The sequence below is a fragment of the Anthonomus grandis genome, chromosome 10 (genome assembly GCF_022605725.1).
Source record: "Anthonomus grandis grandis chromosome 10, icAntGran1.3, whole genome shotgun sequence".
NCBI classification, from domain to species: domain Eukaryota; kingdom Metazoa; phylum Arthropoda; class Insecta; order Coleoptera; family Curculionidae; genus Anthonomus; species Anthonomus grandis.
The window spans coordinates 5,579,786-5,595,894 of NC_065555.1; the positions used below are offsets into that span (position 1 = coordinate 5,579,786).

A 16,109-nucleotide genomic window follows, 5' to 3' on the forward strand; every position below is an offset into this window, starting at 1 on the left:
TTTGAATAAAATGAGCAGTTAAAATAGTATTTTTAAAGATTTCGGATAAAGGCATTATTATATTATTAAATCATCTGGTGGAAAATACAGATGATAAACCAGTTGTGTAATTAGAACAATTTGCATCAATCAAAATGAAACTTTTAGATACCCTACCTGGTATATCAACCTTACTGCTATATTATTTTTAAAGCTTCAAATTGAATAATTATTGAGTTATGAATTTTTATGACTGACTATGACTTTAAATAATGATGGAAATATAATTACACTCTCCCCATATTAATTTCCAATAACTTTAAACTGGTGGCACCTAAACAAGTAAAACGTATTCATACCTGATATATCAACTTATTTACTGTACAATTTTCGAAGTTGTAAATTAAATAACTATTGAGTTATGAATTTTTAAAATTGAATGTAAATTTTAATAATCACATAAATTCAAGAATACCCTCTCTATATTAATTTCAAATTTCTTTAGATTGATGAGACCTAGACAACTAAAACTTTCACAATTCATGCCTGATATATCGTCCTATCTACTGTATAATTTTCAAAACTCTAATTATGAATGTTTAAAACTGACTGTAGCTTTAAATAATCAAGGAAATGTAAGTTGGTTTGTGTACACAGGCGCTCCTGTAATAAAAATTTAAAAATATCTCATATTCTACTGTATCGATTTTAATAATATTTTTTATTTTGGTATTAAAAGACTTTAGAAAATCAAGAATCACTCCATTCTAAACTCAAAATCCCCACTTTCATATGAAATTTTTTTTAACATTTTTTTCCTCAAACTAATAAATTTTCTATTAAAAATAATTTAATTTGATTTTTTTAATTCACCTATAAAGACATTTCTCTTTATATCCTATATATTTTATTAAATATTCCATAAACGAAGAAAAAAAGTTTGACATGCACTGATCCGCACCTTGCTGATTGACAAGAGATTAATTTATGGTAAGTTAAAGAGAGACAGAACACGGCGAATTCCAGTGACCATCAAAAGTTTTGTCGAATTATTTTTTTATATTAAATAATTTTTTTTTGTAAAAAATATAATAATTATGTTTGTTTATTTAGTCCAGGCGCTCCTGTAATATACACTTTTTGGTAATGAAATTTCAAATTGCTAAATTTAAAACTTAAAAATGTGGTTCTTATAGTAATGGTTTATGATATGATTTACTTTTATAAATGATTATATTTTTACAAAATATTGTAAATTTATGAAATATAAGACGTTTATTATTAATAATAAATGCCGCCACCTTAATAATATCATGGAGAATCAAGTTTCTTTTATTCCCAACAGAAATAAGTCTAATAGCCCTAAGTGTGTAATCATTCCTACAGCCTTTTTGACCATAGAACAATTTCAAGTGCAAAATAAGTCACCTCTTATGTTTTAATGTCTCTTTTTAAGCTTAGAATGCCGATCTTTAGTAGAATGCTTAGAACTAACATAGAGTGTTTGAGCATTTATTAATTATTTGCACTTACCATAAAGCCTTAAGGTCCCCTCGGCCCTCCCTAAAGAGTTCGTAGCTACACAATTATAAGTGCCCACATCTTTGGAGGCGAAGGATTTGATAATCAGCCACATGAACACCCTGTAACCGATCCGTTCCTCCCTTACCAAGTACTTTGACCTAAAAAAAAAGCCATTAAATTATTAAAAAACAAAAAAAAATGGCATAAATTACCCATTGAGTAACATTTCGCTTCGGTTTTTCACCCAATAGTTGATGGTATTGGGGAAAGCTTCCACGTAACATTCGAGCTGGACGTCGGTTTGTACCGGAGCCCCTAAGAGCTGATTCGGGACTTTGATTGTCGGTGAAACTGAAAAAATCAAAGAGAAATGATAATTTTTACGTTTGTAAATGGATTGCCTTGAAATAATATAAAAGTACATAAATTAACTGTCTAAAAAGAAAAATTAAAAAAAAAACATCATTTAGAGCACTGAACTGCCTGAAATTTGAAAAAAATTCTCGTAACTCAACTGACGAAGAAAAAATTACTATCTAGGAACTATACAAATTAAAAAAAGTCGCCTATAATTTAACTATGTCGAAGTTACAGCTATTAGACTGTGTTCTTGGATTTGACGAGAGCGTTTGAGACGGTTAGTAGGGACATACTTTTAGATAAATTAAAAATAATGGGTCTAAGAGATAATGTGTTAAATTTAAAAATAGTACTTGTAATTGTTGAATGTCTGTTAAATATGGGGTTCAGAGTACAGTTTTGGGCCTTTTATTGTTTTTATTGCATATAAATGATCTTCTTGGTGTGGTAGAACATACTAAAATTGAGCTATTTGACACAATGATCTATATAAGTATGGTAACAACTTAACTGTCATACAGGAAGCTGTAAATAGGGATCTGAATCTGATATTTTATTGGCTATTAATTTATGTCTAAATGTTACTAAAGTATACGTTCTGTTTATTTGCTAAAAAGAAAACAAAAATTACTGAATGTTGATCTAAATGTTACTAATGTAATGATAAACGGGAAGAAAATTATATATCAGAGTATCATTATATATTTGGGGGTAGTGTTTGGCCCTAATCCAAATTTTTACAATCATGCAGATTTTATTATGAGGAAATTCTCAGGAAAAATAGGTTTTATATGTAGAGTAAGTAAATATCAAAGATCATACACAAAACAACTGTTGTATAATAGTATAGCTACAAAATTCAAGAATTAAAAAAAAAATCAAACTATAAGAGCGATTTTAAATTGTGATAATATATTAAATGTTTTAAATATGTTTTCTGCTAAATAAAAGATTTTATTTAATGTTTTTATTCTTGTTTTTAAAATTAAAAATAATTGGTTTCCAAGTTATGTTTGTGTTAGAACCAAAGTATTTAAATATATACACTAGAAATAGGAAACGATTTTATTCGGATGGAAAACCATTCAATTGTATAACTCAATATTGCAGAAGGCCCTTTATAAATTAAATAATTTGCCTCATTAAAAAAAAAATTGTACTACTTTAAGTATTTTTAAAAAAGCAATAAAAGAATATACATATTAACTTACCAGTAATTATATATTATTCATTTATTTTATTTTAATATGTATAGCTTTTAGCTGAATAAACGTATTATTTATTTGATAAAAAAATCTGTTTAGCTGTCAGAAATCAACATTCACTCATAATTCAACTGCCTAAAATATGGAAAACAATTCACTTAAAAATCAACTGCCTGCTATTCATTTTTTTTTTTAAATAACTTAACTGCCTGGAATTTGTAAAAAAAATTATAAGCACTTAGAAACTACATTATCAAGAAAAATTAACTTAAAACTCAACTGACTGAATTTTGAAAATAACTACCTAAAATTCACTTAAAGCTCAACTGCCTGGAAATCGGAAAAAAAAATCTATTTAACTATCTAGAAATCAAAATTCACTTATAATTCAACTGCCTAGAATTTTGGTTCGCTAAAAACCACAACTTAAGAAAAGACTTTACTAAAGCTCAACTCCCTGGAAAATTAAATCTCTTTAACTCAATTGCATGGACTTTTTTTCTTAATAAACACCCTAGAAAATGCACTTAAAGCTTAAATGCCTAGAATTAAAAAAAAAAATTCACTCATAATTCAACTGCCTGGAATTTGGAAAAAGATATCGTCTCCAAAAGTGTCCTAAAAATCAAAATTGCCCTAAGGGCGTTTACACACACACCGGCTATACCGGTGCCGGTGCCGGTACGCGTATTACCATTCTTTACTATTATACAGAGCAACTGTGCTCCGAAACGCAGTGAAGAATGGCTTAGCAAATACGCGTATGCTTAAATGCCATTGTTTACTGCGATTCAGCACATCGCCCAAATCGTAATACTCTGAATCGATCCACTAATTTTGGAGGACGTGATGAGCTAAGTGTGTTAAACGTTTTACAAAAGAAGTCTATCCAATATAGGGAAAGTGGAATGGCTAAAATATAGCAATTAGAGAAAATCCACTTATTGTTGTCATTTTAACTCCAATAATGCTACGTGCGCAGAATGGTTTTCCAGTGAAGTAGTATTCGTAGACTCTAGTGGTTCCTGCGACTAGACTAATACGTGCGTTACATTTACGTTTAGTGCTTTAAAAATTGGGGCTATACCATTGGCTTGCATCTTACACACCGCACAAACCGAAGCAAATTATTCCCTAGCATTCAATTTATTAAAAGAAACTCTTCCAGAAGACTCTTTTGGTAATTCCCCTTATCCACAAGTATTTATGACAGACGATAGCGCAGCGGAAAGAAATGCTCTATTATCTGTATTTTCTACGTCGGAAAATGAAAGACCTATTCTATATCTTTGCATTTTTCATGTTTGCCAGGCTTTCTGGCGTTGGTTGTGGGATAGCCACAATAACATTCTGAAAAAAAACCGAAGATATGTAATGAAGTTGTTTCAACATATCATGTACGCTTTAACAGTTGAAGAGGCCAATGACTATTTTAATGAATTTATGAATGACAGTATCGTTGAGAAATATAACCTAAAAACTTATGTAAACAAATTTTGGCTACGAAAGGAAGAATGGTGTTTGTGTTTTAGAAAAAATGTGATGACGAGGGGGAACAACACAAACAATTTCGTAGAATCTTCAATACGCAGATTCAAAGACATCGTTTTTACAATGCAAATGTGTGCCTTAGTTGATTTTATAGTCAATGTTTTTGAGTCATACCATAAAATACACATCTTATTATTTACCAATAATCGATCAACGAAAAATAATTTTCTGTACATGAAATTTTGTGGCAAAATTCAAAATATGAATGTAGAAAAAATTAATGAATACATGTATTCAGTAAGTAGTAATTGAGACCAATCTTTAATATACACAGTCGATATCGATACACGATATACAAGTTTTATATAATTTTATTTTATTTTAAATTAGTTTCTCGTTTTTATTCCTTTAATGTACAGTCTATTGGCTTTGTCTACAACTTCTATGTTTATATCGACAATAAAGCATTTTTGAGTTTGAGAACCAACTGCCTAGAAATGGAAAAAATTAAATTGAAAATTACTTTATTCGTTTAATGGATAAATACTGTACCTACTAACTGTTTCAGAATTTACCAACATGAAATTCGGAAATTGCTTCGAACCACGCCCTAAATTAATACCGAATTTCCAATAGAAAGCTCACTCGGAAACGTGTTTCACCACTTATTTATCCCTAAAGGCTGAAACGCTGAGAGTGGAAAAGATGTGTTTACTCTTCTAGCTTAAAATAGCTCCAGGTAAACGTACAATTTCGGATATAAAGATACCTAATAGTTGAATTTCGAGTTTATTTATGATTAAAACAAGTTTTTTAATTAGGGCAAACCGGGTTGATTTTCCGGGTTTAATATTAGTTCAAGCATTCGTGCTCTTTAAGCTACCTTAATCCCCAAAATGTTAATCCTCCTGAACCCTTTAGTCTTGCCTTATAGGTTAATTCAGTGGCAATTTAGGGTCGATTGGAAAATTAGTTCAAAATCTTCAAATGAGGAGGAATGATCTTCTTAACGGTCTCATTAGATTCAGAAAAAAAAAACTTTAAAATGACAATTGATGACAATTAGATATAGACCTTTACTTTTATTCTGTTGCCTCCTATTCCTTTTTAAATGATTTTTAGTATTTTCCTTTTGGGGGGGTTCTCTTATCGTCCTATTATTAAATTTCCCGCCGTAACAACGTTCTGCTCTATGGGCCGTAAATGCGCTCCCAAACGGTTTCCTTTGTGCGGATACGTTTCCTCTAAGAGATAATAAAACTTTATCAAGCTTAAATTACGTTCGATATTATCGTTTTTTTTGGAACAATATCACGTCGTCGAATACGCATATTTCGGTTTTTCGTACATTGAATCTAAAAATATAATAATCTCGTCCATTCCGGGTATGCCACATGTACTCAGAACGTCGTTATTTTATAAACTGGACACTCTATATGTTATTATGTCATACTTTGGAATTACGGTTGTAGATATATATTAATCAAAATCAAAATTTTTGACTTTCAGAGGATGTACATCAAAAATTATTATGCATAGAGAAAAACGGTTTGCACCTTTCTCAATTAACTTTTCAGGAGCTATCTGTTGATATCAATTTAAAAAAAAATTAAAAATTTTGACATTTGTTCGTGGACATGTATTCGCCCTCCGATTTTCATGAAAAGATGTAATTATAAAAATTTGCATTAATTTAATAGTTTCAGATATTTAAGGTAAAGTGCCTTAGCTATAATTTCCCATGGATTTCCATGAAAATTAGGCTTATTATTTATCTAATTTTTCACTGATTTTCATGACAATTCAATAACAAGAACGGATTTTTAATTCGAATTAACAAACGTTATAACATTTTTTTATTAATACAATAGTTTCTTTTTTAATATAATAATTGTCTTTGTCCGGTATTAAATACTTGTGCACTGTATTATGCCACCCACCACAAAAAGAGGTGGTCAGATTTATTAAATTTTTTTTAAAACATTTTTGGATCAAGTCAGTAGTTTTACTGGTATCACGGGAGAGTTTAACGTTGATTTATTGAAAAACACTTTTTATGGAAGCAAGATATTGAATGATATATACACTAATGGATTTACAAAAATAGTAAGAGCCCACTTGAATAGTCCCAGGAAAATTTCTCCCTTGTGTAAATAGAATCGTATATGATATACGTATATTCTACAGTTTAATAAATATTCCTTGACCATCTACGGTTGATAAATATTCCCATAGTTTTAATTTAAAAACAATATCTTTGAACCTAGAAAATGCAAGGCTGACTAGAACCAAAAAAAACTGCAATTTTCATAGCGAAAGGCCTTGTTTTTGTAAAATAAAATAGAGTTTTTCACGTTTTACTCGAAAACCTTAAGGTTATGTGAGAAAAGTATAGATACAAAAACCATAGATTTTTTTATCACCTATAATTTTCTTGAAAGAAATTTTTTTCTCCGGCAATTATTTTTTGCAAAAAAAACTTTTTTTCATTAACCCTACTCTTACACCCCCCACCCACCCCACACAACTTACCAGTAAAAAATTGCATTCAAAAATCACTGTTTTCCAAAATAGTACGCATGAATAACAGGTGGTTTCGTCGTTAATATCTAATATAATAACACAGTTTCTTTATTTAAATTTAATATAAATTATATATATGTATATTAATAAATATTTAATACAAAAACAGTGCTATTAGGATGAATATTATGGGCAAAAAACGGTGATTTTTCAAAAGAAGTTCTTACTCGGCAAATGTTTGGGGTGGGCGGGGGGGTTAAGGGCTGTTTTTGCAGAAAATATAATATATTCAGTATTTAATTTAATAACACTGTTTATTTAAATTTAATATAATTTTATCTATAAATATTTAGTATGGAATATATACTTTAATATACACAGTGTTTTCGCCATAATTTCCTTAATTTTACACTGTTTTTCATAAAAATTCGGTCTTCATAAAGGATTTTTAATTACCAACAAAAAACGTATTTATAAAAATTTTAATTAGTCCAATAGTTTACAAGCTAAGCAAACATGAAGAAATTTACGTTAATATAGATTAACGGTTTTTGAGATATACTAAGTCAAAAACTGTCATATTTTTGACCTCTTATTTTACATAGAAAAAAATGGTTTTAGTTTTCTGTCTTAACTTTAAAAGAGCTAAATTATTAATATCAACTTTATAAAAAAAAAATTGTTTTTTAGAAAGTTGAATGAAATGTAAACGTAGTTGTATATTTAGTGTTTCTTGTTATTTAGTTTGTATTACTTGGAGGTATGAACAGCATGCTCTTTTATTTTTTGGACCATTTTTTTTTGACGATTGGCTATGCATTTTCACGAAATTTAAATTTCTATATTTTGCAATTTGAAGGTTCAAAATAATAAATAAATAAGTTTATTCAAATAAAATCAAATTTAAGGGGTTAAGGTAACTAAATTTTTTAGCGGATTTATTCGTTAAATTCACGCTTAAAGGGAGTTAAAAACTTTGATTAGATTTGAAAATTTAAATATTACTTTAAAGGGATTAAAAGGTACAAGCTGATGAATTTATTAATTTTTTAATTTTTTTTTTACTTAATGAACTTATTCGCTAAATTCACGCTTTACAAGGGATTGAAAACTTATTACTATTTTTATATTAGGTTGTACTTTTTTATACAATATTGACCCCTTACTTTTATCTGTTTTAATTTCTTGTTTCTTATTCGCTTTTAAGTGTATGGTATTGAGTTGATTTACTGTATACTGTTTGTTCTTATTTTTAGTAATTTAAAATGGAAGAGCATATATTATAAACCTCGAAGAAGTATTTAATATATATATGACTCTATTATGCTCAACTGTATTTTTATGTACAGTTATTAAATATTGATACTGTATACCCCTGAAATATTGACAAAGCACTTAGCCAATGCACCTTTCTAAACTTCTTAAAAAAAAAGTTAATAGGCCAAAGAAGGATATAATAAATTACGTTTTACTCTATTACAGGACACCAACTACTGTTGTTAGAATTGTATATAAATTTATTGTTTTTAGTCTAGTGAAATGTTAAACACTATTGTAAATAAATTTTATTTTGTTAGAGTGTAATAATTTAAAAGATTAATTAAAAATGTTGTTCTAATTGCTTTATAATGAATATTCTTTTATTATATGTATTATTGTTTTGTTTTCATACTTTTACCATAATATATGCCTTTAAATGTTTATGTATGCAATTACATACACGTAGCTTTTATGGTAATTAACTATACATTATTATTGTATATTAACAATAAAATAGGATACCAAGCTTTTGCAAAAAAACTGTTCATCATCCAGAACCTGTTCCTCATCTGTGGCTCTTCTTTAATTTTCTTCATCCATAACCCTGGACAAGGGACCCTAAAGAGGTACCAGCTTTCCGGTAAGGATGCACCTGGAATCTGCAGTAGGCAGGTAAAAACACTCAAAAATTGGCTTTAACTCAAAAAATTATTAACTAGAAAATCCTTTAGGATAGGAACAATTGTTTCCAGAACTAAACTTACAGGGGATAACGCAGGAAAATTCTCTAAAAAATGGTTTTATTTTTATTTTTTTGGAAAACCTATGAGGCCTAGAGAAAAATCGTTGATTAAAATTTTTTGAGCGTGAGAGGAGATACAATTTTATCTACGACCATTTTCGAGTAAGTTCATGAGAATTTATTTTCATTATTTCCTAAGTTTCTCTGGAACTATGAGGAAAATTGCTGTTTTTACTATTGCATTTGATACTATGTAAGGGTGCCTAAAAAAACTATACCTTTTGCCCTAAATTACATATTAAAGGAGTTATAGGCGGCCCAAATTTCCACCTCAAAAATTACCAGAAGCATTAGATTCCTCAAAAATGAATCAAAAATTAGCTCCGACTCAAAGACTTGTTAAGTAGGAAATGCTTCAAAAAAGGAGAATGTATTAGAACTTTTCAAATTTTGTAGGAAAATTAAAATTTTCAAAAAATAAAAAAACCAAATTACTAAAAGAGTGTCGGTGAAACCGCGTGGAAACAGTTGAAAGTTTCTCATCCAAAGTTGAACTTGATTTTCAGGAAGTGGCAGAGGATGCACTCAATCAGCTAGAAATTGATGCAGTATTTTTCAGTTTGAGTGTATGGAAGATATTTTTTTTATAAATAATAATTTTCCAGTTATTATTGAAAGTGTGCGACTAAACATAAACAAAAAAAGGTCCTAAACATTCTGAAATAAACAACAGATGAATTATTGAATAAATCGCAAACAGGGAAAGGTTTCTTTCAATTGATCCATTTTTTTCCCGATTTTTAAAAGTAATTTATTCCAGGCATTTTAATTTTTTTTCTGGTACGTTTTCTCCTTAATGAAATTTAAACCAAATTAAAAAGAATGATTTTTCGTTATATCTACACGTCATCCGAATGACGTGGATCGAAATGAAGTAGATATACGAACAAATCTAAAGATGTAAAAGTTAGAGATGGTCGTATTCGTATATGATTCGTACCACTGATACGAATCTCATTGTATAACTTATACTTCGACTCATACGAATCCTATAAGCCTTTTCGTATTCGTATAAATTCGTATCGTACCGAACAGTCCTACAGTAGTTCTACCGACTACGTTTAATAATAATAATAATAAATGTCTTTTATTCAAAATTTACAGATGTAGTTAACAATAATAACATTCTATAATTAAGTACCCGAGAAGCAGGGCGCAGTCTAGCTAAGACAGCTACTCTACTGAACCCTACTCAACGGTCATAAACTTAAGCTACAATTTAAAGACTAACTCTATTAAATTCATTAAATACCCAAATAAAGAACAATATATATATAATTTAAATAAATATTAAATAGCTAAATATAAAAAATTGTCAAAAATAAAATAAATAAAGAAAGGCCTAAATTACGGTTAAATGTAAAAGATATTTCTTAAACTTTGATTTAAATGACTTTTGATCTAAAGTTGACAATTCAGTTGATAGGTTATTGTAGAGTTTAATGGCATTGTACGTAAAAGAACGTTGAAACATTGCAGTCGAATGACGAGAAAGTGTCATCCTCTCCAATAAATCGGATCATCTTGTGTGAACGTTTAAACGAGGAACAAATTTATTCCGTAAAGTGGAGGGAAGGGAGGGGTTTAATAAAACTTTAATTAAAAAATTACCTAAGTGTCAACTCTCTGCGCCTGTCCATCCTCAACCAGTTAAGCTCTCTAAATGTGCGTGAAATGAGATCGTATTTTCGTAGTCCAAATATTAGCCGTGAGCAAATATTTTGAATACGATTTTTATCTGTAATGTCTAAGCAAGGATCTAGTTAAAGTCGGACAGGACCAGAGACTCACAAAGCATTTTCCTCAAATGAAAACTAAGAATCTGGAGACTATTAAATAGAATTTTCAACGATAAAATTAACAATTTAACATATTCGCGAAACCTCAACTCAGTATCCAAGACAATGCCTAAATTTTTTGCACGATCCATCTTGGGAAAAGAAACATTATTTATTAAGATATTTAAATTATTTTTAAGAAAATCGTTATTATATCCAAAAAATTTGATTTAAGGGGGTTAGGTTGTATTGGCAATCTGTATTGTATGTATCGTATTAATCGTATTCGTACTATTAGCATCATGTAATATAAAATTTCACCCAGAATTTAAAAGTGCAATAATATATAAGAGGCCCAATTAAAAATAAGAAACTTCCGCTAATTTTAACTTCAATTATACTCAATATTATCACTTTTCATGACACTCTATACGGGTCTAACAGTCCAAGGCCCATTTCGTCTCACTCAAACATAAAAACTTAACGAAAATAGTTTCCTTCTAATTATTCCTCCATGGAATTTAAAGTTTTCAAGCATCTTCCAGGGGAAACTTTTATGGATAATACCTACATTCCCGAAGTTTCTCAATCTGCCTTAAGTTTTCCCGCTCCGGAGAATGGATAAATTTAGTTCAGTTTCCTACGGATCGCTCCCTTCGTTAAGTTGATTTGCTTGTTTTATGAAATGGGGTATTTCTCCTTCGTCTTCTTTTTCTTTATCTGTTTCCTCGTCCAAGGCATTTCGTGAGTTTTACATTTTATTACGAAACTGTTGTAGTTAAAACCACCGATTTTTATGCTGAATTTAAATATCGAAATATTATCACATTTAATATTCGGTTAATTAAAAATAACCCCCATATTTAACCCGGTTCCATTCGCAAATTGCCCCTTAGGGTGCTTAAATTTATAAATTTAACGAGTAAAGTCGCTATTTACTCAATAGCGAAATATAAAATATACTGCACATTGTTTTGAATTTAATAAACCTATATTACACTTATACAGGATAAAAAAATGTTACAAAATAACGACCAGGCGTTTCGAAAATATTAACAAAAAACCATCTTCAATAGGAATTATAAAACACCCTGTAACATGAAAATGATTCCTGTATATGAAGTTTTTGTCTAATTTTTAGACAAAGATGCGGCTGAAATATTGCGATGTAATTTCGGGACACCCTGTATAGTAATTTGTTAAAATAAACAGGGTGTTAAAGCAGGGGTACGGATGTAAAGTGGGTGCGGATTTCATCAATAATTATTATTTTTGAACTGAATATATTATAGCAAAAACGTCACTTCATAATACGACAAATACGAGATTTTTTAAGGCCTAAATGGGCCTTTTCCTGTAACTGTAATTTTACAAACTTGGTGCCTGTTTATGACTTGCTCAGGCCCTGTAATAAACGTTTAATAACTTTATTAGCATATTACAAAATGGCTATTAATTAATTAAATTCTAAGCCATTTTTAATTAATTGTTGGGGAAAAACCAACAGTTTTATGGGCCTATTAATTACTTAGAGGGTTATTTAAATTCATGCCAGTAAGTTAGAAGAAATTAGGTTTGTAATAAATTTATAGGGGATGCCAACGACTAAGATCGATACAGGCTACGTCCACGTTGTTTTTAAACGGAAAAGTTGACAACTGCAGATGTCACCTGTCAAATTAAACTAAAGTTTTAAAATGTTAAGCTTCGCCAACTATCGGGAAACTTACGCTCAAGTTGGGAAAGTTTCGGTAATTAACAGAAGGAAGTTTTCTGTCTTTTTAGTTAAGTTGAGGCCCCAGTGTTAACCGGGAAGTATAATGGGTGTTTGTTTTCCGCTTTAGAGAACAGGACATTTATGTTTATTGAAATAGGGTTAATGAAAAACGGTTTATTTGCAGAAAATAATTATATGCTTTTTAAAACAATTATAGTTGATAACAAAATTGGGTTGGGTCTACACAACTTTTTATTATCTAGGTTCAAAAGTACCGTTTTTAAATTGAAAACTATTGACATATTTATCAACCGTACATGGTCAAGGTATATTTATTAAATTGTAGAGTATACGTATATCATATACGATTCTGTTTACTCAGTGGAGAAAATTTCGACTGTTAAAACAACTGACAAGGTATTTACATAAGGTGAAGTGGGGTAAATGTTTAGTAAAGTTGCAAAAGTTTAGGTTTATTTATTAATAAAAAATAAAGCAGAATCAAACACAAATTTCTCGTTTTATTTAAAAAATCTTTCGTCTTTGCTTAATATATTACCGCAATTCTAACGCCTACTTTTTATTTTTAGAATAAACTATAATTTCTTTTTAAAACAAAGTCTATACTACACACTTCCTCTCTATTTTGGGGCAAGTGTGTAGACGACTGGTATCCTCTATATGCCTACTTTAAGAAGAATATGGGACAAATGTGTAAAACTTACCTATATTGCGATTGTTTTAAAATACTAAGACTTGGCACAAAATGACGTGTAGGTGAACATTTTTTATTTATAAACACAAAATGAAAACAGAATATTCTATGCATTAATTATAACTAAATGTAAATCACTTAAACAAGTTTATAAACATGAATTATTGAATATTATATGCAGAAAAATTTACATCAAATTTTATTAAACCTCGCCGACCGGTTAAAACGGGATTTGGGAGAGACCTTATAATGTCGCTTCTGCTAACTACAGCACATTCTTCGGGATCTTTCCATGTGAATGTTGAAGAAGCCAAGGGGTCTAAAGTTATCACTTTTTTGGTAAATTTTATTTCCAATTCTTCGTCCTCTTTATTATGAGAGATCACTTGTCCGCCAAAATATTTTTTTGATTTTTTCCCTAAAAGGCAGACTAGCACCCAGTCATCTTCTTGTATATCTGTAGAAGGCTTACTGATTTGCTTCATACATGCATCAACTGCTTCCGCGTTTCTCATCTCTTCCTCTATTATATCATCATCACTCTCATCACTTATGTCCTCTTCTTCATTCATGGAATTTGGTTTAAATTTTTTGCGCCAGTTTATATTTGATTTTGTTTTTTGTTTTAAAACAGTCGAATCCTTTTTGATCAAGCGACGCATAACTGCCTCAGAAGTTATAACTTCGGCTCCAGAACACACTTTTCTTTTCTTTACTTTTTCGGGTGCGTTAGTCTGTTGAACTGTAGACAATAGCAATTCTTCAAAAGAGTATCGCTGTTCTGGTAGCCCTTGGTATCCACTTGGACCTGGTTTTGAATTAGGGCTTGACAAATGAGGATGATTTGTATCTTTTCTGTTAATATTTAGGGAATGTTGTCTCAAATTATTGGCAATAGCACTATTGTCCTTTTGACCTAGATTTGAGGGTCCTACACTGTAAAAAATCGAGTGTTAATTTTAACACGCAAAAGTGGTCTATATAGGTCCACACTAGTGCGTGTTAAAATAACCACTGGCAAAAAGTGGTGAAAAGTGGTTGTTTTTATTTAAAAAAAAAGATTTATTTTACCCAATTTAGCGTGTTAATAAACGAACGAAAATAAGATTTAAAAAACCCCTTCCGTATTGTTAAAAGTATATTTTGAGTGTCAAATGTATTTAAATAAAAGTAAAATTTAATCACCCACTTTGGTTTAAATTAAATTTACACAGGTGCTTAAAATATTTATTTCGGGTTAAATATATTTTAAAAAAATAAAAAAGTACACTTAATTTATGGTTAATTGAGTTATAAAAAATGGTAAATTTAACTTACCTTAAATTTAAAGGGTTATAAAATTAATAAAATTAATAGGGTTAAAATTATTTTAATTAGTGTAATAAAGAATCTATTTAGGTGGTAATTTATACTTTAAATAAAATATATTTTCCTTTATTTCGTGTAATAAGTATTGAATTTAAGGGTTAAAAGTAATTTTTTTTAGTTTATTCTTTTTATAATTGGAGTGTGTTAGCCGAAAAAGAACCAAGCACAATTTTAAATTTACAAAAAAAATATTTAAAGCATTTATTTGTTTAAATAAAAGCTTGAAACTATTTCTAAATAATCTTTGGTACATATATTAAAGATTATTAAGGAAGAGTTTTAAACTATTCATTTGAACAAATACTAATTAACAAGTTAAAAAGTAATTATTTGGCGCCTGGTTCCTTTTCGAATTTATCACTCCAATTATTACATATTGCAACTATTTCGGTTAGTCTGTATATATTTGATAAAAATAAAAAAAAAACTAAAAAAAAAACGCAAAACTTCGTATTCCAAACGATTAAAAAAGTTGTTCTAAGGAAGGAGAGCAATTTCTTCTTAGGACAAATACAAATAAAAGGCATAGCAATCAATTTCTTAGACATTATCTATTAAAGAATAATATAACAAACATAAAAAATATATATTCTGCAACAAAAATATATAGGAACCCATATTTTGAAATATAAAACCTTAAAAAATAATAATTGGAGATCAAATTTAACCTTATAACAAGAGTAGATCTTATACAGATGAAAAAAACACTTATGGCTTATGGCACGTATAGCTTATACATAAATCTCTGTCGCTTAATTCCATAAGCTGCAAAAAAAGTTATTTTTAAGCTAAGATGTAGGTACTTTGGCACTATAAAAAAATCTGTTTTTTGAAAAGCCTCGGTTTAAGTATAATATATAGTTTAAGTACTAAAAAATTATATAGAGGTTTTGTTTTTCGTGACTAAATGTGCTCAGCACAAGGTCAATAAATTAAACAAAAAAAAAAAAAAGAAAAGCCTCGGAGCACGCTTACCTTTATAACTCAAACAAAAATGCAAACTAAGCTAAACTAAACCATAGACAAAGAATATATATTGGGTTAAACTAAATTAAACTATATTGGGTTGAACTAAACACTAAATTAAATTAATGACGCGGAGACGAGATCAGACAGGTCAGGTTCAGGTCGAAGCGTCAAGAAAGTAGAGACACACAGGGTTGGTAATTTCACGACTTGTAGCAGTGAATCACGCACACGTTTAGTGTTAATTTAACCAGTTTTAAGGGTATATTTACACTGGACGCATTTTTTTTACCAAATAAAAATATAAAAATATTTTAGCACGGCGCGAAGTATTTTAATAGTGTTAATATAACACGCAAAAAAATAAAAATAAATTTAAGTCAATTTAACCACTTTAAAGTCTTCTTTAAGTGTTAAAAAA

General features: G+C 29.3%; 1 protein-coding gene across 3 annotated transcripts in view; it reads right to left on the reverse strand.

Moving 5' to 3' along the window:
• Positions 1-16,109, reverse strand: part of LOC126741111 (lachesin-like) — a 107,693-nt gene that overhangs the window by 30,966 nt on the left and 60,618 nt on the right. For all 3 annotated transcript variants that reach the window (XM_050447445.1, XM_050447443.1, XM_050447444.1), the window contains 2 exons: positions 1,716-1,854; positions 1,513-1,661 (listed from right to left, as the gene is read on the reverse strand). In XM_050447445.1, coding sequence (XP_050303402.1) covers positions 1,513-1,661; positions 1,716-1,854 — 288 coding nt within the window. The remainder of the gene's footprint in view (positions 1-1,512; positions 1,662-1,715; positions 1,855-16,109) is intronic.